The following is a 27,952-nucleotide window of genomic DNA, read 5'->3' on the forward strand; positions in this document are numbered from 1 at the left end:
CAATCACACATTTTCTGTTCAATTTTCCGTTGCTTGTTTATCGAATAGCAACAAGTTAATCAACACATGTACAGTGCCGAGAACTCCTCTGACATGGCGACCAATGGGATTGTGAATTGTAGGACCATGCAGACGGAAGTCGATTAACGTGATGTCATTAGTTAGATATACTTTTCGGAAAACTGAACTGAAATGATGTGCGCAGAACAGAGGGAGATGGGGTGGGGAGGGGGGCAGAATCCTTTTACTGATTACTTTTGTGCATCAAACTATTGGTATATCACTATTTTAACGTGGATGGTTCCCTAACCCACCTCTTACTTAGAAAAGTTAAAGTTAACTAAGGCCCTGCCAAGATCCATTCTAAACTCACTTGATGAAAATTATTTATGCTACACTAAAATAACACGTAAGTCTATGGAAATTACTTCAAGTTTCCGTATATATCTAGGGTCTATAGATCCACGTTTTGGGCGCGTATCCAGCGGAACGTAGCCTTCGTGTGGGGGAACATCATCAAAGAGCAAAGTTCACTCAAGCATAGCGTCTTTGGTTCGGTTACTGAAAACAGCTTAGCGAGATTTGAGCACGCGCGAGTGTTTTCATCTGCATCTGGAGTCGTTTTACGTTGAACCTACGATGATCTAGCTGTCTTTACAAGTTACCATGCATCTGGTTGAAGTCTGAGAACTGAAATGAACTGGTGGTCAACCAGTGTCGCTTTATACCGAGTTGTGTCCCCTGGAAGGTGTCTGCTGTGGATTTCCCGGCAGGAAAAGAAATATTTTTGCGAAAGTAGTTTCAAGATGGCACCAAAATCAGTTTGCATTGTCGGATCCGGGAACTGGTAAGAAATGTACCAACATCTCTGTATAGGCCTATAGACTTTCTATCTCTCTCATGTTGTATTATGTGCCTTTGCTGTCAGCTCAAGGTCACCTATGTCAACATTGCGGTCATGGACACTCATAGTGTATCCTAAATTCGTGTTAGCCAAGTGATGCAATTTAAATGCAATTTTTTCGTCAATGACGAACCTTACATTTCATGATATTTGAAATTTGTGTGGTTTGTGGACGATATATGGCACATGAAGGAAGATATTTTTGTCATAGTGACATTGTTCCATAGGTTGATCGTGTCACTGTGAGTTCCAAATTGTAACCAGGATATTATATATCCAAGTATGGTGTTAACTTAAGAATAAAATAAATTCTGTTGTTTTTATTTAAATATTGTATCCAGTGAAATATAAACCACTTGATATGCAAGCTTAAGTTTTATTAGAAATTTGGTTTACATAATAACTTTTTACCACAATGACATTCTCTTACTAAGAGTAAGAGTACAAAAATAATAAGTGTTAGTTCCAGTGTTCTATCCTGTTTTCATGAGTCTAACAGACTGAAATGTGCCTTTTGTGTGTAAATGAAATTAAATGCCAAGGGTTAAGAAATCATAGAAATTTCTACTGTACCAGTGATTTGGATTCTGGTGTGGTCATTCTTGACAAGGATGCTAATATCAAAACCAGTGGACATTTTTGGCATTTTCATATATTAAGGCTGCAATCCGCATATGATAAATAAATCTGCAGAAAGAGACAAGTTTGGGCTGGTAGACTTAAGAGACATTTATGATATATGTAAATATTTTTCCAGCTGTGCTACTTAATTGAATGTATGCAGTGTACCATGACTTTCGTCTTGAACCCTAGCCCGTGACTTGCTGCTTTTGAGGTGCATGGGGAATTTTATTGTCGGCTCTTGTTCCCCAAAATTTATGGCCAGGGCACATGCAGATATACTGAAACAGATACAGGCTACAAAAAGAAAGTACATAGGTGTATTCAGTGTATTTATGTACCAAGCAGATGTCTGGAAAGCTGAAGGTGGCAGTGCGTGTGTTTTGAAAAAGTCCTAAAGTGAATGAAAAGATCAATGCAAAACAATCACATAATATGCCCTAATGGAGAGGTCCACCTTTCTGCTGCACACCACATGGTTAATGTTTATGCCTCACACTACAGTGAAGCTCACAGTTGTAGGGTCACAACATCACATTACACAAGGTGAAATGATTAACTACTGCAGTAACAGTAGTCATAGAATCAATGTCAGAACTTTCAGTCTGTCAAATGACTTAATTGAAATAGGTGTGTTCTCTCAATGACAGTGTTGAACCCATATGACAGAGTGCGTCCCTACCTGTATTGCTGGTGTTGAACACCTATAACAGAGTGTGTCATTACCTGTCTTGTTGGTGTTGAAAGCATATAACAGAGTTTGTTACTACCTGTCTTGCTGGTGTTAAACCCAAACGACAGAGTGTGTCACTACTTGTCTTACTGGTATTTAACCCATTTGACAGAAAGTGTCACTACCTGTCTTGTTGGTGTTAAACCCATATGACAGAGCGTCACTACCTGTCTTGTTGGTGTTGAAATCATATGATAGAGTGTGTCCCTACCTGTCTTGTTGGTGTTGAACCCCTGTAACAGAAGGTGTCACTGCCTGTCTTGATGTGTAACAGAAGGTGTCACTGCCTGTCTTGATGGTGTTGAACCCATTTGACAAGCTGCAAGTTGAAGAGGAACACTTCTTATGGATTGGGCACTTCTCCATAGCATGAAGAACATGAAATGTTTCGGTGGAGATGCTAACATCATGTCATATGCAACGATAATGTTTAGTCTGATTCAAAGGATGTTCAGCTGTTAACAGAGTTAGCATCTACACCAAAATGTCACATCTATTGCAATAAAGAAGTTTTCTATCCTTTAAAATTGTTCCACTTCATCATACCAGCTTTAATTTCACTTAAAGAAGCTGAAAGTTAATCAAGAAGAGATAGATATCCAATCTGCACTTGGTAAGTAGGTAAATAAAATGAAGAAAGTGGCTGCTTGTTGCAGGGATTGTCCTGATGCAGAAATCTTGTGTATTTGACATAATCTGTTACAAATACCAATGTTGATATTTCTGAAGGGTCAATTTGACACAACAGCAAGTCAACCTTGTTAAATACCATTAAGAGAAATCTACTGATACTTGAATATGATTGACTATAATTGCTTCTGAATTGCTAAATAACTTTTCTGGCATAAATTGTATATTTTTCCTTGTCCTGACTTATTATGGTTGTCTCCTTCTATCTGAACATAGTGGAACAAATCAATCCCTTTAAGTTCCCTTCATTGAAGCAGACGTAAAATCATTACTCACCCATGAGTAGCCTCCCTTGAGCCAGTGAGACCAGGGCACCGGGTTCCTCATACGGCACTTATCCTTTTAAATTTTGGTCTTATAATCACTAAATGTCAGCTCTATCTGGTTTTGGGTCTGGATAATTACATCATCATGTAACATGATCATTTAACAAAATTATTATCAAATTGTACATAATTTATTTTTTTATCTTTTCACTTGTATTCATCATATGTTTCATAAAGATTGATGGAAACTTGTTTGCATTGCAAATATTGCTTGTCTGCAGTTGACCTGCATTGTAAAGCAGCTAAATATCAGGGTCAATATATACCACCATTCAACTCTAAGAAGTTTCTACTGCACTGCATGAAACTGTTTAACAACGCTCCTGATGTAGACGAAGACTACAAGCCTATATGAGCGTCCCGCAGCAGGTCTTTTAAGTTTGAAGATACGAAACTGGCGCATATGGATGCCACAACGCGACGTGCATTTAACTTACTTGCCCGTTCAAGAGTTGTCAACAAAACCCTGATTTCACAATTCCAGGGCTCAACATCCGAGGAAGATCAGATGATCTTAACTACAGTACTGACCCAAAAGAAAGGCCAGATATTTATCTCAGAGCACTAGGCGTCAACATCTGCTTGACTAACCCTTGTAAGGTTTACTCGTGGCATGTACTTGGAGGGAAAACTACACCAAGCCTTTACTTAGAATGCGTTTATGCGGCTTCAACTTTGTTTGACGACTGTATTGGCGAAGTTGCAAGGAATGTTGCTTCAGAGTCCCAGGAAGTAATGATGATCAAATCCACTGACACATTAGCCAACATGATAATTCAACGGCGCAATGTTTCTCAACTAAATCCCATTTTTCCAGGGTACAGAAGGCCAAGGATAAGAAGTTCTCTACTTCCAGAGGCGGAAGACGCTGGAAATTACAGGACCACCTCAGGATGGTATCCATTCTCATTGAGGTGTCTAGGTTTCCAATGTGAAAGGTCAGGTTGGGAGCAACTAGTATCTTCCATCCCCAGTCATTCCTGTAGAACCGTCAACAGTGGGTGGACATCTCCAACGGTACTGGGAAAATTGGGGGATACTACAGGACAACTATGTGTCTCAAGTTTTGCGCAGAGGAAACAAGACAGAGTTAAGAGCCACTCCACCACTGACAAGAGAGCTGATTGTATTAAATTATGAGACTGACCAGATGAAAAAATTGGACCATGCCATCGCAACTCTACTTGCCAGGAATGTCGTTGCGGAGTTGGACCAAGCTCACCTCACTCGAGGATTTTATTTCTCAATTTTCCTAGTTTCCTAGTTCTCGTATACAATGTGAAGAAATTCAACATAGGAGAATATACTGAAGCCTGCAAAGTCCAAGATGATACATCTTCCTCAAGCTCCAATGACTAATACATTCAGCAGAATAGCTCACAAGCACAGAGCTCCAAGAGGCATAGCTGCACATACCGATACACCAAGAATCACAAAAATAGCGACGATACCTGTTCAAGGGGCGTCCTAACATTTGGAATATTGTCGGCTCCCTGGTTGTTTACTCAAGTAACCAAACTTATCATGCAATATCTACATCAGCAAGGTCTAAGCAGTGCTTTCTGCCTAGATGACGAAATTCAAATAAATCAAGATCCCAGTCAACTCAGACAACAAATAGATTTCACCATTTGTCTACTTACAGAGTTGGGATGGCTAGTAAATCTTCTCAAGTTGGAGCTAGTGGTACCTGGGGGTTTCAGATGTTAAATGTTTTTTAGATTTTTCAAGTGTAAATGTCCTGGTTATACTAGAACCATCACAGCTGAGGTTCTCCAATACCTAGGAAAATGATTCTGCACAGCACAAAATCACATATTTGTCCTGGAGGATTGTTGGAACAAAATACAAGACATGATCGCTCAAGCAGTACTCTCTCGGTTAACACACATGGGGAGGTTACAATTACACCTGTTACAGAGATTTGTCAATTATCACCTGAACAACACCAACCCATATATTCAACTGGATTATCTCAAGCCATATCTCCTCTTGCAGACACACGGAGACAATGTCTGTGGAGGTACTTACCTGACAGAGCCAGACTGCATAGTTCATCTGTAAGTAGATGCATCTCTCCAAGGATAGGGCATTCATCTCGACAACGAAGTAGCCTTGGTGAAGTGATCAAGACAGGATCATGCTCAACACATCAATGTCTTAGAGATGAAAGCAGTGATCAGTGCAATGCAGCATTAGTCAAGTCATCTCAGAAATGCTAAAGAACTCCACGGTGGCTTTCTATGTAAACAAACAATTGTCAAGAAGGTCACCAAATTTGCTACCAGAGAATCCAGGATGTGACATGACTCACCACAGATTCCATTGCATTCTGGCAAGCATAATAAGCATAAGTCAGGATTAGGAAAAATATGTATTTTCTGATTAAAACTGATATTTTATGTTTATCCTGACTCATGAGGTTATACCTCCCGTCCCACCCTCTCATGACACTCTGGATTTCCCTGCACATCCAAGTGAAGGGCAAGTATTCAGAGAATGTGAAGAGCATGGCATGTCATGTGAATGATTTGCATGCCAAATGCACAAGGGAGGCTTCTCATGGGTGAGTGTTGATTTTAGGTCCCCTTTAATGAAGGGAATTTCATGGGATTCAAGTGTTCCAAGAGAAGAAGAGAGACATGCATAATAAGCATGAGTCACGATAAGTATAAAATATGAATTTTAATCAGAAAATTACATTTTTTGGTATGCCCCCTTATTATATGTATATGGCTCCATTGAAAACTTAAAGTCGGTAAACATGACTCCCGTCTTTGGAAGTCGATAACAATCCTGTTGTTGCTCTTATATACACAGCTAACATAACAGATTCTGTCCCTTCCTGAAATTTCAGATCCATCAGTCTGAAATGTTTGCCTGTAATCAGTGGAGACAAAAATCTACTGCACCAACAGCAAATCACATTTTACCAGTGCTTGAGTCATTTGCTGCAGTTACTATTAACAAACATGATAAACTTACAATAATCACACAACAGTATGACCCTGTCATATAATTTACTAATTGAAAACAAATTTCATTCAGGGTAATTAGAGACTTTGCAGTATTTTAAAATACCTTCATCACATAACTTGAACATTGCAGAGATAACATTATCATGATCTGCATCTGCATGTCTGCAATGTGTCAGCCATACAGTGCACTTGTCCAACAAGAACTCCCTCAGACAGACACACTGACACCTGTCTGCAGTGTGTCAGCCATACAGTGCACTTGTCCAACAAGAACTCCCTCAGACAGACACACTGACACCTGTCTGCAATGTGTCAGCCATACAGTGCACTTGTCCAACAAGAACTCCCTCAGACAGACACACTGACACCTGTCTGCAGTGTGTCAGCCATACAGTGCACTTGTCCAACAAGAACTCCCTCAGACAGACACACTGACACCTGTCTGCAGTGTGTCAGCCATACAGTGCACTTGTCCAACAAGAACTCCCTCAGACAGACACACTGACACCTGTCTGCAGTGTGTCAGCCATACAGTGCACTTGTCCAACAAGAACTCCCTCAGACAGACACACTGACACCTGTCTGCAATGTGTCAGCCATACAGTGCACTTGTCCAACAAGAACTCCCTCAGACAGACACACTGACACCTGTCTGCAATGTGTCAGCCATACATTGCACGTGTCCAACAAGAACTCCCTCAGACAGACACACTGACACCTGTCTGCAGTGTGTCAGCCATACAGTGCACTTGTCCAACAAGAACTCCCTCAGACAGACACACTGACACCTGTCTGCAGTGTGTCAGCCATACAGTGCACTTGTCCAACAAGAACTCCCTCAGACAGACACACTGACACCTGTCTGCAGTGTGTCAGCCATACAGTGCACTTGTCCAACAAGAACTCCCTCAGACAGACACACTGACACCTGTCTGCAGTGTGTCAGCCATACAGTGCACTTGTCCAACAAGAACTCCCTCAGACAGACACACTGACACCTGTCTGCAGTGTGTCAGCCATACAGTGCACTTGTCCAACAAGAACTCCCTCAGACAGACACACTGACACCTGTCTGCAGTGTGTCAGCCATACAGTGCACTTGTCCAACAAGAACTCCCTCAGACAGACACACTGACACCTGTCTGCAGTGTGTCAGCCATACAGTGCACTTGTCCAACAAGAACTCCCTCAGACAGACACACTGACACCTGTCTGCAGTGTGTCAGCCATACAGTGCACTTGTCCAACAAGAACTCCCTCAGACAGACACACTGACACCTGTCTGCAGTGTGTCAGCCATACAGTGCACTTGTCCAACAAGAACTCCCTCAGACAGACACACTGACACCTGTCTGCAGTGTGTCAGCCATACAGTGCACTTGTCCAACAAGAACTCCCTCAGACAGACACACTGACACCTGTCTGCAGTGTGTCAGCCATACAGTGCACTTGTCCAACAAGAACTCCCTCAGACAGACACACTGACACCTGTCTGCAGTGTGTCAGCCATACAGTGCACTTGTCCAACAAGAACTCCCTCAGACAGACACACTGACACCTGTCTGCAGTGTGTCAGCCATACAGTGCACTTGTCCAACAAGAACTCCCTCAGACAGACACACTGACACCTGTCTGCAGTGTGTCAGCCATACATTGCACTTGTCCAACAAGAACTCCCTCAGACAGACACACTGACACCTGTCTGCAGTGTGTCAGCCATACAGTGCACTTGTCCAACAAGAACTCCCTCAGACAGACACACTGACACCTGTCTGCAGTGTGTCAGCCATACAGTGCACTTGTCCAACAAGAACTCCCTCAGACAGACACACTGACACCTGTCTGCAGTGTGTCAGCCATACATTGCACTTGTCCAACAAGAACTCCCTCAGACAGACACACTGACACCTGTCTGCAATGTGTCAGCCATACATTGCACGTGTCCAACAAGAACTCCCACAGACAGACACACTGACACCTGTCTGCAGTGTGTCAGCCATACATTGCACGTGTCCAACAAGAACTCCCTCAGACAGACACACTGACACCTGTCTGCAGTGTGTCAGCCATACATTGCACGTGTCCAACAAGAACTCCCTCAGACAGACACACTGACACCTGTCTGCAGTGTGTCAGCCATACATTGCACTTGTCCAACAAGAACTCCCTCAGACAGACACACTGACACCTGTCTGCAGTGTGTCAGCCATACATTGCACTTGTCCAACAAGAACTCCCTCAGACAGACACACTGACACCTGTCTGCAGTGTGTCAGCCATACATTGCACTTGTCCAACAAGAACTCCCTCAGACAGACACACTGACACCTGTCTGCAGTGTGTCAGCCATACAGTGCACTTGTCCAACAAGAACTCCCTCAGACAGACACACTGACACCTGTCTGCAGTGTGTCAGCCATACAGTGCACTTGTCCAACAAGAACTCCCTCAGACAGACACACTGACACCTGTCTGCAGTGTGTCAGCCATACAGTGCACTTGTCCAACAAGAACTCCCTCAGACAGACACACTGACACCTGTCTGCAGTGTGTCAGCCATACAGTGCACTTGTCCAACAAGAACTCCCACAGACAGACACACTGACACCTGTCTGCAGTGTGTCAGCCATACATTGCACTTGTCCAACAAGAACTCCCTCAGACAGACACACTGACACCTGTCTGCAGTGTGTCAGCCATACAGTGCACTTGTCCAACAAGAACTCCCTCAGACAGACACACTGACACCTGTCTGCAATGTGTCAGCCATACAGTGCACTTGTCCAACAAGAACTCCCTCAGACAGACACACTGACACCTGTCTGCAGTGTGTCAGCCATACAGTGCACTTGTCCAACAAGAACTCCCTCAGACAGACACACTGACACCTGTCTGCAGTGTGTCAGCCATACATTGCACTTGTCCAACAAGAACCCCCTCAGACAGACACACTGACACCTGTCTGCTAGGAGTCACCCATACACTGTACATGTCCAGGAAGAACTCCTTAAGATATAGAGCTAAAAGTCATAACTGTTCATGTTATATGGCCTTGAAATGATATGCTCTTACACAACAGGTTTTTTTGTTTCAGGGGGTCAGCCATAGCTAAGATTATTGGTATTAATGTCCAGAAACAGCCAGATGTGTTTGCGAGAACGGTGAAGATGTACATGTATGAGGAGATGGTAGATGGACGGAAACTGACAGAGATTGTCAACACTGACCATGAGAATGTCAAATATCTCCCAGGAATAAAACTGCCTGAAAATGTGGTATGATCATTGTGGACTATTTGGAGGCTGCCTTGATATAGATGAAGTGTTGCTCACTGTGGTGTAGAAAAAATTCATCAGTGGGCCCAGTATAGTTTTATGTTACTACTTGTTCTCACTTCTTTAAGTGGCATTTTAGAAGTTGGTATGATGAGGATGAAGACTTTTATGGATAGACATCTTCTCTCTTGCAGGTGATGCGACATTTCAGTGTAGATTCTAGCACTGTTACCAAGGAAAAGATGCACAACATATCCAAAAGGAGAAATATATACATGACAGGGATGTGAGTTTATACAATAGAGATGGTTGATAACGATGTTAGAATCTACACCGAAACCTCGCATCCACTGCAAGAAAGAAGTTGCTTTTCCATAAAAGTCTTCACCCTCTTTACTTTTGTTCAGTTTATAAATCCTATGGGACCCAACTGCATTTATGTCAAAGGTAAAAGGTGATCATTGAGATAACTGGTGAAAGAAGGCTAGCTCGTATTTTATTGAATATGGCACGAGAATAATAATTATTCCACTGATACATTGTATGTATCCAGGTGGCTATCCCGGATGTGATAGAGGCATGTGAAGGGGCGGACATGTTGGTTTTCGTCCTCCCACATCAGTTTGTCAAGAAGGTTTGTGAGCAGATGAAGGGGAACATCAAACCAGGGGCCGTTGCCATTTCCATGATCAAGGTTAGTCAGAGGTTCCACAACCAATCTCACCCCAAGCATGCTGACTTATACACTCTTTTCAAGGGCAGACAACAGGAATTAAAACCTCTAAAGGATCACAGATTTGGATGAAAATATAATTTTTTATTTTGTGAACATTTGTTCATAATTTTATGAGGGTTGGTGAATTAAATTTATAATACATTCTTTAAACTATTTGACTCCAAAATTAAACCTGTTCTGTTATATAGCTCAGAGGTTTTATACATTTTAATGTTTTTGAAAGGGTTAATCTTTATGCTTGTAAAAGATTTTAGGTGTTAAGGTCAGTACTCCTAATTGCAGGGTTTATGGGAATGTGGATGTTAATGTATTGAAGCATACAAGTATATTTTAAGATATTAGATAAGGTTGGTAAACATGCCACAGTCACAACATGTCCAAAATAATTGTCCCAACAATTATGATGTGTATACATGATGAAACATGTGGATTTGGAGATGCTTCTAAACTTGATTAGATTAGCTTCCCAATTGTATTTATTTTAACACACAGGTTAGAAGATATGTACTTGCAACTCTTGACTGCCTCGTTAACTCTGTCACCCATAAACTCATTACACTTTAAAATCAGATCTTATAGCAGCATATTATCTCTTTGATGTTAACATTTAAGTAGGTAGGATTGTAGTCACATGATTATGATGTACAAGCCCATGAATTAAATATAGATGAAGGCAGATATTGTAATGTTCCACAGGAAAACAGACTGTACTTGTTGTGTGATTTGGGTGTGATAGAAGATGAGTGTCATTTTATATTAGTTTGTCCATATTTTCACAATTTAAGAATGCTATATATCCCTCCATTCCACCGCACCAATCTTTGTGAATCTAAATTAAAGTTTTGTTGAAAGCAACGAATCTACGAATCGTTAAAAATCTATCAACATCTGTCATGGGTTCAACAATAGAAAAGTAATATGTGCGTGTACACAATTGTACAGTAGGCCTGTGGCCTTTTCAGTAACCTGAATAAACAAAATGGAATTGTTAACAGTTGTTATGATTTTAGCCTCTTTTGACTTGCCACTGCCAAATCTGAATACAATCTTGACACTTTTAAGTTAAGCTAGTCATTATCCTAGAAATGTTGTTACTCAGCATCTTCGTTCTTTACACTGTTTATATGACTAGATTTAGTTAGAAAACGGATAGGTCTAGATTTTCAGCGCATTTCAGACATCTGGATCTGTGATCTGGGTGGTCTACGGGTGGCATTATGTTTCATTTTGAAATGTTTCTATTGTCCAATAAGATATAATAATTGTTATGCAATACGTCTTGTGGCATGAATCTCATGTATCAAGCAAAGCTTCACATTAGTGAATTATTATGCTTCCATTGAATGTTACAGGGATTTGACGTATCAGGAGGAGGAATCCAGCTGATATCTAACATCATAGCCCAGGAACTAGGTACTGAGTGTGCTGTTCTGATGGGGGCGAATCTGGCCAAGGAAGTTGCAGAGGAGGAATTCTGTGAGACAACAATAGGTAGGTTTATAGAAAACTGGTTTCATGTTGTCCAAAACTTTTATTTATTTATTTCACAGTATATTGGATCTTATTGATACTTTGTATAGTCAGCTTGAAAGGCAGTTGCAGTACAAAACATGCATATTTCCATAGTTTTCAAGTGAATACTTCTACATCTGACTGAACTGTTGGAGAATCCAGTGACACATCAGTTACTGATGATACATGGTAGTGACCATGAAGCTCAAAGAAACAAAAGTCAGAGCATCACGTACACTTAATTAAATTTTATGAAATAGAAATCTTCAACACAAAGAACATTCTCATAAATAATGACTCCAAACTTGTCTGTGCAGGAAAAGGACTGAAAATTGCCACTAAACCTTGAAGGATGAAGTTGATTAACTAATTACTTGCTCCTTCAACAAGCTGTAACAGATTATCTCCCTTGACAATGAGATAAGCAAGCTGAGAAAGAGAGCTAACAAGCCCAACATGGAATGGTGGCTTGTGAAATGTCATGTTCAGAATTTTTTCAATTATAAAGCTGCAAACTTTGCTGATTTTAATAGACTACCATGTCACAGGTTAACCCCTCTCAGAGTTTACATCCATATTGCCAGTTGCAGGTAGGATAGCTACAAGTACACATACCATCTTTAAGCATTTTCAAGTTTTCATGTGGTCAGGGGACTTAACCACAGACATTACGCTCTCCAAGCAGACATTCCACCAGGGAAGTGGTGAACTTAGACATCATCTTGTCCAAAACTGATAACTAGCAGTAATTGAAACACAGACAGCTACAGACATTGCATTGTCGCAACAATCACCTGCTTCTCTTTACTTGGGGTATAACAACATGTCCTGAACTGTGCAGGACCTTGAGCTTTATCGGAGCTTGGGTATCTACAAAGGGGACATAACTCTGTTGGATCTGTTACAAATGATCTTAATCCTAATGATTTCCATATGTTTAGTACTGTAAATGAAAGCCGTGCTGACTCATGGCTATTAAGTGTTTGGATCTAGGATGCACTGCGTCACTCTGACACATGCTGGCATCCAGATTCACTGCAGTTCAAGCTGAATAATACAGTTCTAGCATTTTAAACACGGTGGTGCTGTTTTGTATAGGAGTTCCAGTGTCACATGGTTGAGATATGTTTGTATTGCCAGGATCAAAGACAGACTCAACTGGCCAGCTGTTCAAAGACCTTGTGGAAGCTCCTTACTTCAGAGTGGCAGTGGTGAAGGATGCAGACACAGTGGAGATGTGTGGAGCTCTCAAGGTATACAGTGAGTGAGTGAATGCAGTGATAGAAATAAGCCTTATTTTGAGTGGACATAGAAATTTACTGACCCCAGGTGTTTTCTACTGGCCCAGATAAAAAAAATGATGCAGTAAAAAAATCATTTTATATTAACCAACTGTAGTGAGGCAAACACATTTAATTATGGTTATGGTGAGGCTTTTTGATCAGTTATCAGAAGAGGGGATACAGATGGTAGTCTTCCCATCTTTATAGTCAGCAATAATACATACCCTTGTCACACACACGACCAGTAGCATGGTTCTAATTTGCCCGGACAAACTTCTACTCACCTGAGGGGCCTTGAGGCCAGTATTAATTTCTGTGAATGAGTTAAGTTTTACACTGCACTCAGCTATATACTATCTATATGGCGGCAGTCTGTGAATAATCAAGCCTAGGCCAGCCATCCAGTGATCAACAGCATGAGCACTGATCTATGTTATGCTGATCATGGTATGTGGTCAGATTGTATCTTGTCCAACCAGTTGAAAATGTCATCAAATTATCATCCTAACTTTCTGTACTTATACAGTATGTTATGCATGTATACAGTGTGTCCATGTTGTCCCCAGAATGTGGTTGCCATTGGCGCTGGCATTGTGGATGGCATCAAACAAGGAGACAACACTAAGGCAGCTGTTATTCGGCTTGGACTTATGGAAATGATCAAGTTTGGTGAAGAGTTTTTTCCAGGTGGTGTATTCAAGTTTCTTGCGAAGGATTTGAATAAAACCGTGGGAAATGATGGCATGAAGTCTTTGTCCAAACCTGCTGAATCTGAATCTGAATATTTTAAAGTTGATTTTAGTGTGAATAAGTATCTTTCAGCAAATTTCTCTTGGTACAAGGCCTCAAACTGCTGCTGGTAATGTGCTAAATGAAAAGTCCTACTTTAAATGTGACCTCGAAAATGGGACATATAGTGTTTTCCTCCAATAATTTGATCCATCACGACATGGAAATAGTTCCTTTGTTGAGGAATAGGAAGGATAAGAAGTGCCCCCACAAATATTCTGCATTTTCAGCAAAATCGTGAATGCTTTCAGGGTCAAACAGAAGTACCTTCTTTGAGAGTTGTGGTATAGCAGACTTGGTAGCAACTTGTCATGGTGGACGCAATCGCATGTTGGGAGAAGCAGTTGTACAATCTGACAAGGTGAGGGGTATCACTGACTTAATAGCTGTGTGCTGCATTCGCATGTTGTTGGATTAAACAAGGCAATGATTGGGTTGGTGGTTGTTGAACACCACACATGACAGTATGTAAATATCAGACTATCTAGTGATCAACAGCATGAGCATTGATCTGCGCAACTGGGATATGATGACATATGCCAGCAAGTCAGTGAGCCTGACCACCCAGTCCCTGTTATGACAAGCGTGGATTTCTGAAGACCCATTCCATTAATTCATTATGTAACAGTAAGGACATTTCAAATGTTGTCCCCACTTAAAAACACAACTTTTTATACTATGGAGTATAAGTATTTCCCTGATTTCTTTAGCAAGATGTAGACAAGAACCTTGTATAACTTTCCTGTTTGTCTAAACAAAACATGATATTATTATCTCCCACCACACCCCACCATAGATCTGTAGACTATATCATGCTAGAAATTGGTTTCTTCATATCAAACTTTTGTGTCTTTCATTGTAGAGTGTGACTTTTACTTCATGTATGATGATACTAACACTGCTGCATACTTTCAGTCAATTAAAGTGCTTGAGAAGGAGATCCTTAAAGGCCAGAGTTTCCAGGGGCCTCTAGTTGCCAGGGAAGTGTATGCTATGCTGGAAGAAAAAGGACTGTGTGACAAGTAAGTGATCCCTTGGTTACTAGAGTGGTTCAGAATTGGCAGCAGGGCAATAAGTCATGCAAGATCTGTTGGAGCTTCAGACAGGGAGAGTATTTTGTGATACTGAAAGATCTCCTCCTGGGATTCCTTGTTGTCATAGATGGAGCCTATGCATGATAGTGACGGGTTTGTTCCTGTGATGCCTTAAAGTAACTGATGGAGAGAGAGTATGTATGATAGTGATGGGTTTGTTCCTGTGATGCCTTAAAGTAACAGATGGAGAGAGAGTATGTATGATAGTGACGGGTTTGTTCCTGTGATGCCTTAAAGTAACAGATGGAGAGAGAGTATGTATGATAGTGACGGGTTTGTTCCTGTGATGCCTTAAAGTAACAGATGGAGAGAGAGTATGTATGATAGTGATGGGTTTGTTCCTGTGATGCCTTAAAGTAACAGATGGAGAGAGAGTATGTATGATAGTGATGGGTTTGTTCCTGTGATGCCTTAAAGTAACAGATGGAGAGAGAGTATGTATGATAGTGACGGGTTTGTTCCTGTGATGCCTTATAGTAACAGATGGAGAGAGAGTATGCATGATAGTGATGGGTTTGTTCCTGTGATGCCTTAAAGTAACAGATGGAGAGAGAGTATGTATGATAGTGACGGGTTTGTTCCTGTGATGCCTTAAAGTAACAGATGGAGAGAGAGTATGTATGATAGTGATGGGTTTGTTCCTGTGATGCCTTAAAGTAACAGATGGAGAGAGAGTATGTATGATAGTGACGGGTTTGTTCCTGTGATGCCTTAAAGTAACAGATGGAGAGAGAGTATGTATGATAGTGACGGGTTTGTTCCTGTGATGCCTTAAAGTAACAGATGGAGAGAGAGTATGTATGATAGTGACGGGTTTGTTCCTGTGATGCCTTAAAGTAACAGATGGAGAGAGAGTATGTATGATAGTGATGGGTTTGTTCTTGTGATGCCTTAAAGTCACAGATGGAGAGAGAGTATGTATGATAGTGATGGGTTTGTTCCTGTGATGCCTTAAAGTAACAGATGGAGAGAGAGTATGTATGATAGTGATGGGTTTGTTCTTGTGATGCCTTAAAGTAACAGATGGAGAGAGAGTATGTATGATAGTGATGGGTTTTTTCTTGTGATGCCTTATAGTAACAGATAGAGAAAGAGTATGTATGATAGTGATGGGTTTGTTCCTGTGATGCCTTAAAGTAACAGATGGAGAGAGAGTATGTATGATAGTGATGGGTTTGTTCTTGTGATGCCTTAAAGTAACAGATGGAGAGAGAGTATGTATGATAGTGATGGGTTTGTTCTTGTGATGCCTTAAAGTAACAGATGGAGAGAGAGTATGTATGATAGTGATGGGTTTGTTCTTGTGATGCCTTATAGTAACAGATAGAGAAAGAGTATGTATGATAGTGATGGGTTTGTTCCTGTGATGCCTTAAAGTAACAGATGGAGAGAGAGTATGTATGATAGTGATGGGTTTGTTCTTGTGATGCCTTAAAGTAACAGATGGAGAGAGAGTATGTATGATAGTGATGGGTTTGTTCTTGTGATGCCTTATAGTAACAGATAGAGAAAGAGTATGTATGATAGTGATGGGTTTGTTCTTGTGATGCCTTAAAGTAACAGATAGAGAAAGAGTATGTATGATAGTGATGGGTTTGTTCCTGTGATGCCTTAAAGTAACAGATAGAGAAAGAGTATCTATGATAGTGATGGGTTTGTTCTTGTGATGCCTTATAGTAACAGATGGAGAGAGAGTATGTATGATAGTGATGGGTTTGTTCCTGTGATGCCTTATAGTAACAGATAGAGAAAGAGTATGTATGATAGTGATGGGTTTGTTCTTGTGATGCCTTAAAGTAACAGATGGAGAGAGAGTATGTATGATAGTGATGGGTTTGTTCCTGTGATGCCTTATAGTAACAGATGGAGAGAGAGTATGTATGATAGTGACGGGTTTGTTCCTGTGATGCCTTATAGTAACAGATGGAGAGAGAGTATGTATGATAGTGACGGGTTTGTTCTTGTGATGCCTTAAAGTAACAGATGGAGAGAGAGTATGCATGATAGTGATGGGTTTGTTCTTGTGATGCCTTATAGTAACAGATGGAGAGAGAGTATGTATGATAGTGATGGGTTTGTTCCTGTGATGCCTTATAGTAACAGATGGAGAGAGAGTATGTATGATAGTGATGGGTTTGTTCTTGTGATGCCTTATAGTAACAGATGGAGAGAGAGTATGTATGATAGTGATGGGTTTGTTCCTGTGATGCCTTATAGTAACAGATAGAGAAAGAGTATGTATGATAGTGATGGGTTTGTTCCTGTGATGCCTTAAAGTAACAGATGGAGAGAGAGTATGTATGATAGTGACGGGTTTGTTCCTGTGATGCCTTAAAGTAACAGATGGAGAGAGAGTATGCATGATAGTGATGGGTTTGTTCCTGTGATGCCTTAAAGTAACAGATGGAGAGAGAGTATGTATGATAGTGACGGGTTTGTTCCTGTGATGCCTTATAGTAACAGATGGAGAGAGAGTATGTATGATAGTGATGGGTTTGTTCCTGTGATGCCTTATAGTAACAGATGGAGAGAGAGTATGTATGATAGTGACGGGTTTGTTCCTGTGATGCCTTATAGTAACAGATGGAGAGAGAGTATGTATGATAGTGACGGGTTTGTTCCTGTGATGCCTTAAAGTAACAGATGGAGAGAGAGTATGCATGATAGTGATGGGTTTGTTCCTGTGATGCCTTAAAGTAACAGATGGAGAGAGAGTATGTATGATAGTGACGGGTTTGTTCCTGTGATGCCTTATAGTAACAGATGGAGAGAGAGTATGTATGATAGTGACGGGTTTGTTCCTGTGATGCCTTAAAGTAACAGATGGAGAGAGAGTATGTATGATAGTGATGGGTTTGTTCCTGTGATGCCTTAAAGTAACAGATGGAGAGAGAGTATGCATGATAGTGATGGGTTTGTTCCTGTGATGCCTTAAAGTAACAGATGGAGAGAGAGTATGTATGATAGTGACGGGTTTGTTCCTGTGATGCCTTAAAGTAACAGATGGAGAGAGAGTATGCATGATAGTGATGGGTTTGTTCCTGTGATGCCTTAAAGTAACAGATGGAGAGAGAGTATGTATGATAGTGACGGGTTTGTTCCTGTGATGCCTTATAGTAACAGATGGAGAGAGAGTATGTATGATAGTGATGGGTTTGTTCCTGTGATGCCTTATAGTAACAGATGGAGAGAGAGTATGTATGATAGTGACGGGTTTGTTCCTGTGATGCCTTAAAGTAACAGATGGAGAGAGAGTATGTATGATAGTGACGGGTTTGTTCCTGTGATGCCTTAAAGTAACAGATGGAGAGAGAGTATGTATGATAGTGACGGGTTTGTTCCTGTGATGCCTTAAAGTAACAGATGGAGAGAGAGTATGTATGATAGTGACGGGTTTGTTCCTGTGATGCCTTAAAGTAACAGATGGAGAGAGAGTATGTATGATAGTGACGGGTTTGTTCCTGTGATGCCTTATAGTAACAGATGGAGAGAGAGTATGTATGATAGTGATGGGTTTGTTCCTGTGATGCCTTATAGTAACAGATGGAGAGAGAGTATGTATGATAGTGACGGGTTTGTTCCTGTGATGCCTTATAGTAACAGATGGAGAGAGAGTATGTATGATAGTGACGGGTTTGTTCCTGTGATGCCTTAAAGTAACAGATGGAGAGAGAGTATGCATGATAGTGATGGGTTTGTTCCTGTGATGCCTTAAAGTAACAGATGGAGAGAGAGTATGTATGATAGTGACGGGTTTGTTCCTGTGATGCCTTATAGTAACAGATGGAGAGAGAGTATGTATGATAGTGACGGGTTTGTTCCTGTGATGCCTTAAAGTAACAGATGGAGAGAGAGTATGTATGATAGTGATGGGTTTGTTCCTGTGATGCCTTAAAGTAACAGATGGAGAGAGAGTATGCATGATAGTGATGGGTTTGTTCCTGTGATGCCTTAAAGTAACAGATGGAGAGAGAGTATGTATGATAGTGACGGGTTTGTTCCTGTGATGCCTTAAAGTAACAGATGGAGAGAGAGTATGCATGATAGTGATGGGTTTGTTCCTGTGATGCCTTAAAGTAACAGATGGAGAGAGAGTATGTATGATAGTGACGGGTTTGTTCCTGTGATGCCTTATAGTAACAGATGGAGAGAGAGTATGTATGATAGTGATGGGTTTGTTCCTGTGATGCCTTATAGTAACAGATGGAGAGAGAGTATGTATGATAGTGACGGGTTTGTTCCTGTGATGCCTTAAAGTAACAGATGGAGAGAGAGTATGTATGATAGTGACGGGTTTGTTCCTGTGATGCCTTAAAGTAACTGATGGAGAGAGAGTATGTATGATAGTGATGGGTTTGTTCCTGTGATGCCTTAAAGTAACAGATGGAGAGAGAGTATGTATGATAGTGACGGGTTTGTTCCTGTGATGCCTTAAAGTAACAGATGGAGAGAGAGTATGTATGATAGTGATGGGTTTGTTCCTGTGATGCCTTAAAGTAACAGATGGAGAGAGAGTATGTATGATAGTGATGGGTTTGTTCCTGTGATGCCTTAAAGTAACAGATGGAGAGAGAGTATGTATGATAGTGATGGGTTTGTTCCTGTGATGCCTTATAGTAACAGATGGAGAGAGTATGTATGATAGTGATGGGTTTGTTCCTGTGATGCCTTATAGTAACACATAGAGAGAGAGTATGTATGATGGTGATGGGTTTGTTCCTGTGATGCCTTAAAGTAACTGATGGAGAGAGAGTATGTATGATAGTGACGGGTTTGTTCCTGTGATGCCTTAAAGTAACAGATGGAGAGAGAGTATGTATGATAGTGATGGGTTTGTTCCTGTGATGCCTTAAAGTAACTGATGGAGAGAGAGTATGTATGATAGTGATGGGTTTGTTCCTGTGATGCCTTAAAGTAACAGATGGAGAGAGAGTATGTATGATAGTGATGGGTTTGTTCCTGTGATGCCTTATAGTAACACATAGAGAGAGAGTATGTATGATAGTGATGGGTTTGTTCCTGTGATGCCTTAAAGTAACAGATGGAGAGAGAGTATGTATGATAGTGATGGGTTTGTTCCTGTGATGCCTTATAGTAACAGATGGAGAGAGAGTATGTATGATAGTGACGGGTTTGTTCCTGTGATGCCTTAAAGTAACAGATGGAGAGAGAGTATGTATGATAGTGATGGGTTTGTTCCTGTGATGCCTTAAAGTAACAGATGGAGAGAGAGTATGCATGATAGTGATGGGTTTGTTCCTGTGATGCCTTAAAGTAACAGATGGAGAGAGAGTATGTATGATAGTGACGGGTTTGTTCCTGTGATGCCTTAAAGTAACAGATGGAGAGAGAGTATGCATGATAGTGATGGGTTTGTTCCTGTGATGCCTTAAAGTAACAGATGGAGAGAGAGTATGTATGATAGTGACGGGTTTGTTCCTGTGATGCCTTATAGTAACAGATGGAGAGAGAGTATGTATGATAGTGATGGGTTTGTTCCTGTGATGCCTTATAGTAACAGATGGAGAGAGAGTATGTATGATAGTGACGGGTTTGTTCCTGTGATGCCTTAAAGTAACAGATGGAGAGAGAGTATGTATGATAGTGATGGGTTTGTTCCTGTGATGCCTTAAAGTAACAGATGGAGAGAGAGTATGTATGATAGTGATGGGTTTGTTCTTGTGATGCCTTAAAGTAACAGATGGAGAGAGAGTATGTATGATAGTGACGGGTTTGTTCCTGTGATGCCTTAAAGTAACAGATGGAGAGAGAGTATGTATGATAGTGACGGGTTTGTTCCTGTGATGCCTTAAAGTAACAGATGGAGAGAGAGTATGTATGATAGTGACGGGTTTGTTCCTGTGATGCCTTAAAGTAACTGATGGAGAGAGAGTATGTATGATAGTGATGGGTTTGTTCCTGTGATGCCTTAAAGTAACAGATGGAGAGAGAGTATGTATGATAGTGACGGGTTTGTTCCTGTGATGCCTTAAAGTAACAGATGGAGAGAGAGTATGTATGATAGTGATGGGTTTGTTCCTGTGATGCCTTAAAGTAACAGATGGAGAGAGAGTATGTATGATAGTGATGGGTTTGTTCCTGTGATGCCTTAAAGTAACAGATGGAGAGAGAGTATGTATGATAGTGATGGGTTTGTTCCTGTGATGCCTTAAAGTAACAGATGGAGAGAGAGTATGTATGATAGTGACGGGTTTGTTCCTGTGATGCCTTATAGTAACAGATGGAGAGAGTATGTATGATAGTGATGGGTTTGTTCTTGTGATGCCTTATAGTAACAGATAGAGAAAGAGTATGTATGATAGTGATGGGTTTGTTCCTGTGATGCCTTAAAGTAACAGATGGAGAGAGAGTATGCATGATAGTGACGGGTTTGTTCCTGTGATGCCTTAAAGTAACAGATGGAGAGAGAGTATGTATGATAGTGATGGGTTTGTTCCTGTGATGCCTTAAAGTAACAGATGGAGAGAGAGTATGTATGATAGTGATGGGTTTGTTCCTGTGATGCCTTAAAGTAACTGATGGAGAGAGAGTATGTATGATAGTGACGGGTTTGTTCCTGTGATGCCTTAAAGTAACAGATGGAGAGAGAGTATGTATGATAGTGATGGGTTTGTTCCTGTGATGCCTTAAAGTAACAGATGGAGAGAGAGTATGTATGATAGTGACGGGTTTGTTCCTGTGATGCCTTAAAGTAACAGATGGAGAGAGAGTATGTATGATAGTGATGGGTTTGTTCCTGTGATGCCTTAAAGTAACAGATGGAGAGAGAGTATGTATGATAGTGATGGGTTTGTTCCTGTGATGCCTTATAGTAACAGATGGAGAGAGAGTATGTATGATAGTGATGGGTTTGTTCCTGTGATGCCTTAAAGTAACAGATGGAGAGAGAGTATGTATGATAGTGATGGGTTTGTTCCTGTGATGCCTTATAGTAACACATAGAGAGAGAGTATGTATGATAGTGATGGGTTTGTTCTTGTGATGCCTTAAAGTAACAGATGGAGAAAGAGTATGTATGATAGTGATGGGTTTGTTCCTGTGATGCCTTATAGTAACACATAGAGAGAGAGTATGTATGATAGTGATGGGTTTGTTCCTGTGATGCCTTAAAGTAACAGATGGAGAGAGAGTATGTATGATAGTGATGGGTTTGTTCTTGTGATGCCTTATAGTAACAGATAGAGAGAGTCTTCTTTACTGTTGGTACTATAACTCAGTGTTTTCACTCAGATTTGAAAGGCCAACATTCTGTGTCCCACAGTCAACAGCCATGATGCAATTAACCCAGACTGCTCAATGACGTCTCTCTTCAGGTTTCCAATGTTTGTAGCTGTACACAAGATATGTCAGCGAGAGATGGACCCCAAGCTCTTCATATCTTGCCTCAGGAATCACCCAGCACACTTGTAGAGGAGTGTTCACTCCGACCGGCAGCCATGTTAACAAAGGCAGATACTTACCATGATGCACACATATTAGGATGATGTCTCCGATTGTTTTGTGGAAAACTGTAGTCGATCAGGGTACATGCTTGATACTCATGATGTATTGACTTTACCAGTGAAGTATCTGTGAAATGTGATACTCATGACGTATTGACTTTACCAGTGAAGTATCTGTGAAATGTGATACTCATGACGTATTGACTTTACCAGTGTAGTATCTGTGAAATGTGATACTCATGATGTATTGACTTTACCAGTGAAGTATCTGTGAAATGTGATACTCATGACGTATTGACTTTACCAGTGAAGTATCTGTGAAATGTGATACTCATGACGTATTGACTTTACCAGTGAAGTATCTGTGAAATGTGATACTCATGACGTATTGACTTTACCAGTGAAGTATCAGTGAAATGTACAGTCAGGAATTGAACTTGAGGGAGAAAGTGGAACAGTATATGCAGGTCATGTAATATATGATTATATGGTTTTCAGAGATGCATGTTCTGATGCGATTACTTGACAGCGATACGGGAGAGATGGGTGACAGCTGCAAGGTACTGATGACACACCACTGGTACAATGAATACTGGTACCAGAGAACAACTGTTTCATTCATCAACATATCTGCTGATACTTAAAATGACATGTTTATGTGCATCCTTCCCAGTGTACTAGTGTGATTTAGCTAATGACCCACTCTCGCTACTTCTAGCTGCTGGGTTGGTTGTGTAGACTTGGTAATTAAGTTAACTGTTGCTAGTTTTTGACTAGTTCCCGGAGTCTTCCCACTTTAATGTCACCTTAACCTTTCCTTTCCAGCATGCACTAGGTGTGTGTCAGATGAGGCTCTCATTGCAACACTTACATGAGTAGGTAGTTTCTCAAACATACCAGTACTTGTCACAAGTATTTACACAGAAGATGACGGGTGTATATGTAGTGGGATTTGTTAAGTGTAACTATGGTATCATATAACTCTAAACTCTGTGAGATATAAAACTTGTTCCAGTTCATGTTTGTGAATAAGTACTCAAACAAAGTTATAAGGACCACACATTTCCATTATGTCAGTATGGTTCATTTGTCATGCTATCAGGACAACCTGATTCTTTTGTATTACTTTTGTTAATTTGCAAAGCCTTGACATATTTAACTATAGTATTCTGAACAATATGCGTACTGTTCATGTCCTCTTCATCTGTGAAACAAGGTGTGGTGTATATGATACAGGTCTATGGAAATGTTGTGCAATGGTCATGACTGATTCGTTCTCTTGATGATAGACCTATTTAAATTATTAGTGAATAAATTAGTGCTTCAGGTAATATACATAAGTGAGAACAATTCGTTTTATGTTGTGACACTGGCATTAGCGGAAACTCAGCTAGCTGAAACTGCCTGTGTTGTGAACTCACTCCACTAGACCACTGACCTGATGCTGATGTTCCACCCTGATGAGGAAGTAAAACCATTATGAGTAATAGCTTGTTTATAAACTTATGTTATTGTTTTCTTATGTTTATAAATCAGAAGAGTTTTTTGTCTGGTGCTTGCACAAAGACTTCCATTGTTGTTGCATAGCTTTGGGTGTGGAAGCGCAAGAAGGAGTTCACACAATATTGGGCTTAACATTTTTTACATATTTTGCCTGTTTAAGTTGGCCATGACAGTGTCTTCAGGATGTTGATGTACATATATCCTTTTTCAGTGCCATACCTCAAAAGTAATGTTTGATGTGTTTGTGTGGTGTATTTTGTGTTCCTCTATGTTTAGCCCAGTGAAGAGATGTAACTTACAGTGCTGCACCGATACCAATACCGAAGAAGCAGAGTGTCCTCCCCTTGCCTGCCTTGCTTCAGTCTGTACACATCACAAATTACTACTTACACCAGCACACTTACTGAACATTACACAATGACATGAAGATTGATGTTCTGACAAAGCAGGTCTCATGTTTAAGATAAAAATGTTTGCCTGTCATCACACTAATGTTTAAAGTTATATTTTTTTTAAATGGGAGGAGCGTCTTGATTAAAGTATTTTGGCCAAAAATCCAACAAAGCCCAGGTTTAATTGTAATTTAGTAGCAATTACCACTACTCTTGATCATATTCAACAGGGGCATTAATTATGATTCTTGGTCAGTATGGAACACTTGATCTGTTCTAGCCCTGGACCTGGTTGTATCAACGCATGATTATGAAATCATCAATTAAACACTAATCATTGATGAAATTCTGATTCTTTGAATCTTTGATTAGTCAATGAAGTGTTTGAATATAGTTGTATAAACCCTTATTTAAACACCCATTAACTAAGTATGCCTCTAATGAAGGTCTCGTCATTAAACCATAATTAACTTAGGGGAATCCCCTAATTATTACCCTTGATGCATTGCGGGTAAATCCTAATCTGCATGATGGCTGTCGTCAGAAATCATAGCAAAAATAATTTTGAAAGTTATGAAATATACCTTCTAACAGACCTAGGTGAAGATCATATCGCTGTGTTCAACAGCAAACTAACTCCATTCCTAAAGAGAACAAGAAGCTGATATGGGACAAAATAATGGCCAAGATCAATAGCCTTGGGTTGAGGAACAGAACGTCCAAACAAGTCAAGGGAAAATGGTACAATATATTTCAAAATGAAAAAAAAAGAGTTTGGGAATAAGTAGTTGATGGAATGTTATGTTGTCTGCCGTGTTGATATGGCTAAAGATGAGTTAATGATACCCCCAAACCTTCACTAGCTTAATGATGGATTATTGAAGGGATTCCTTTATTAAGGGTGTCATGCAACTGAAGATAAGCAATGTTTATTAAGCTTTATTAAAGTTTCATACAACTGGGTCCTGATGATGTATGGAACACTGGATCTGTACATTTCATGAACACCTAATTGGTGCATTCCTTCTACCCCAGTAGAACCTTCTTGCCATGAACAAGGATTGATTCCAGTATTTATGAACTATGTTTCAGCTTTTTTACTGGCATTCTATATAATGTATATAAATGTGACGGATAACAGCTTCTAGATTTTCATATTTAGACATTTCAATGGGGATTCATAGATCATTGTCAAACTGGAGTCAACAAGTTAAGAGAGGTATATACACATGTAGTAATGTTGTGTTAAGTAGCAGATAAACATGAACAATAAATGACAATGGATAAGAAATAGCACAGAGACAACTGGATGGAGCCAGGTGTTGACTTCCTGATTGGTCCAGTCAGCCCTCTCAGACTAACGGTCTATATTACCCAGCTATCGTATTCAGACTGACAAAGTCCAGATCACTCTAAAGATCTTATTATGCAGTTGATCTTTTTGAGTTTGCCTTAGTTAGTTTATGTACTACAACATTCTCCTTACTGAACATCTGCCTTCTGCCTTCTGCCGATAAAGATCCGAGTCAAAACCCATGCTTGACATCAGTGATGACTAACCAGATCGGGATGTCAGGTTCGTTGACTTGGCTGATGCATGTCATCATATCTTAGTAGAGCAGTGACATGATCATGATGTCAATCACTGGATTGTCTAGTCCAAACTTGGTTAATTACAGACTGCCACCACAAAGCTGGCGAACTGCTGACTGCTGTGTTAAACAACAAACAAAACATATGGCTTCACTAGCATTGTGTTTCTTTACCTCTGTGCTATGTTTATTATTATAGGATATTTATATAGCTCACATATCCATGCAACTAGTATGGCGCTGGTATGTTTTCCCTCTATCATTTGATGTCAATCTCAACAACATATCGTATTATAATATCTCAACTCCCTGGGGAGTACATCACTGTTAAGTACTGTAATTCTAACACACTGCAGTTTTCTAGGGTGAGCTTGTTTTCTGTTACTGATTGTTGTTACGTTAACTAATACCGCCTCAACATGTCATGTTCATATGCCTCTCATCAATTGCTTGAAGTTACTCCAGCTTCATAAGGGACAGGAATTTACAGCAAAACTAAACACAACAAACCAGAAGCTGTTATCCTGAATTTTGTACCTTTACTTATCAAGTCAGTATTTCCTCCCAAATGTATAGTACACATGCTTTGAAGGTGCTTTGTTCGCTATTGTCAACCCTTTTTATGTTTTATATATTGTATGATTTCTAGGATAGTTATATGCTTTTACAACATTTACCTTAGTTGTGTGTGTTTGCACTTTTATGTAATAACAACTGTTTTATAACCACTTTGTTTTACATACTATATTATTTGTTTTCCAAAATTCCCAGTTATTGACTGACAATAAAACAGGGATGATTATTGACACATTTGTGTGCCATCATTTTGTAGCCACACAGCACATGGCATTTATATGTAATACTGGATATTAAAAATGTGTGGACATGAAGGGTACAGAGACAGTTAAAGTGTAAGTTTCATGAACCATTGACATTTTGACCTTAGTAATGACCTGAGGGCAAGGAAGGGTGGTGGAGGGAGGATAGGAGCAATAGTTATAGTCATACAACATCAGATGTAATGGTCAGATCTAACAACCAGCATGTTGCTCTCAGCCCAGCTGTTTCATTGACAGGACCATCAAGATGAAGCAAGGGCTATATTCTATATGAGTGAGTGTGGTTGTATGTCACTTTCAGCAATATTCCGGCAATATCATGGCGTGGCTCACCAGAGATGGTCTTTGCACTGCACCCATGTGACGAATCCAACCCAGGACTTCGTGTGATGAGTCAATGCTAAACCACAAGCCTACCCCATCATAAATTCTGCAAGAGTGAGTGAATAAAATGACATCTCTTAAGTAGTAACCTAGCAACATCACGATGAAAGACTTGAAATGGCCATGAACCCTTTGTGGGACATCAGGACATACTGAGTGACAGTGGCAAGCATTTGGTCATTCAGCTTACTGCATCATTGTACATTATATTACATGCACTTAAAATACATAGTACATATCACATCTGTTCCTCATTCGGTAAGCTGGAACCCCCCAAAGGAATATTATATGATATATGGCATGTTACATTTACAATGATGTATATTTAATGCATAGTAAATAACAGAATATGATATCCCCCAAAGTAATCCAGATACAGTGGAAGCCCTCTCAACTGGCAGCTCTCCAATCCGGCATGTTATCACTATGGCAACCAGAAGTTGGTGCCCATAGTGATGTGTACTTAATGTACACTTAATGTACACGCCCTCTACTCCAGCATCAGTCTGTTCCCTACTTCAGCTCAATACAAGCTTTCTTCAGATTTGTCAAATACAGGCTTCATTTGTAAACTATGTCAACTTTGATACTGAAATAATAGGAACCCACAACAGTGCCACAACCAGATGGAGTGAGTGAGTGAGTTCGTGAATTTTTTGTTTTACCCCGCACTCAGCAATATTCACGCCATATAGAGGAGGTCTGTAAATAATGAGTCTCAACCAGACAATTCAGTGTCCAGCAGCATGAGCATCGATCTGTGCATTTGGGAACCGGTGACATGTGTCAACTAAGTCAGCAGCCTAACCACCCGATCCCGATAGTCGCCTCTTACCAC

The 27,952-nt window shown here is 40.3% G+C and overlaps 1 protein-coding gene across 1 annotated transcript; it reads left to right on the forward strand.

Annotated features, from left to right (window-relative positions):
- Positions 1-635: 635 nt before the first annotated feature.
- LOC137298328 (glycerol-3-phosphate dehydrogenase [NAD(+)], cytoplasmic-like) lies at positions 636-26,699 on the forward strand. Its single transcript, XM_067830537.1, has 9 exons — positions 636-847; positions 9,347-9,527; positions 10,081-10,221; positions 11,616-11,754; positions 12,916-13,028; positions 13,625-13,745; positions 14,099-14,208; positions 14,763-14,869; positions 22,276-26,699. The coding sequence occupies exons 1-9, from the start codon at positions 696-698 to the stop codon at positions 22,370-22,372; spliced, it is 1,161 nt and encodes a 386-aa protein (XP_067686638.1). The 5' UTR covers positions 636-695; the 3' UTR covers positions 22,373-26,699.
- Positions 26,700-27,952: the final 1,253 nt, after the last annotated feature.

Source organism: Haliotis asinina, chromosome 10 (genome assembly GCF_037392515.1).
Source record: "Haliotis asinina isolate JCU_RB_2024 chromosome 10, JCU_Hal_asi_v2, whole genome shotgun sequence".
Taxonomy (NCBI): Eukaryota; Metazoa; Mollusca; class Gastropoda; order Lepetellida; family Haliotidae; genus Haliotis; species Haliotis asinina.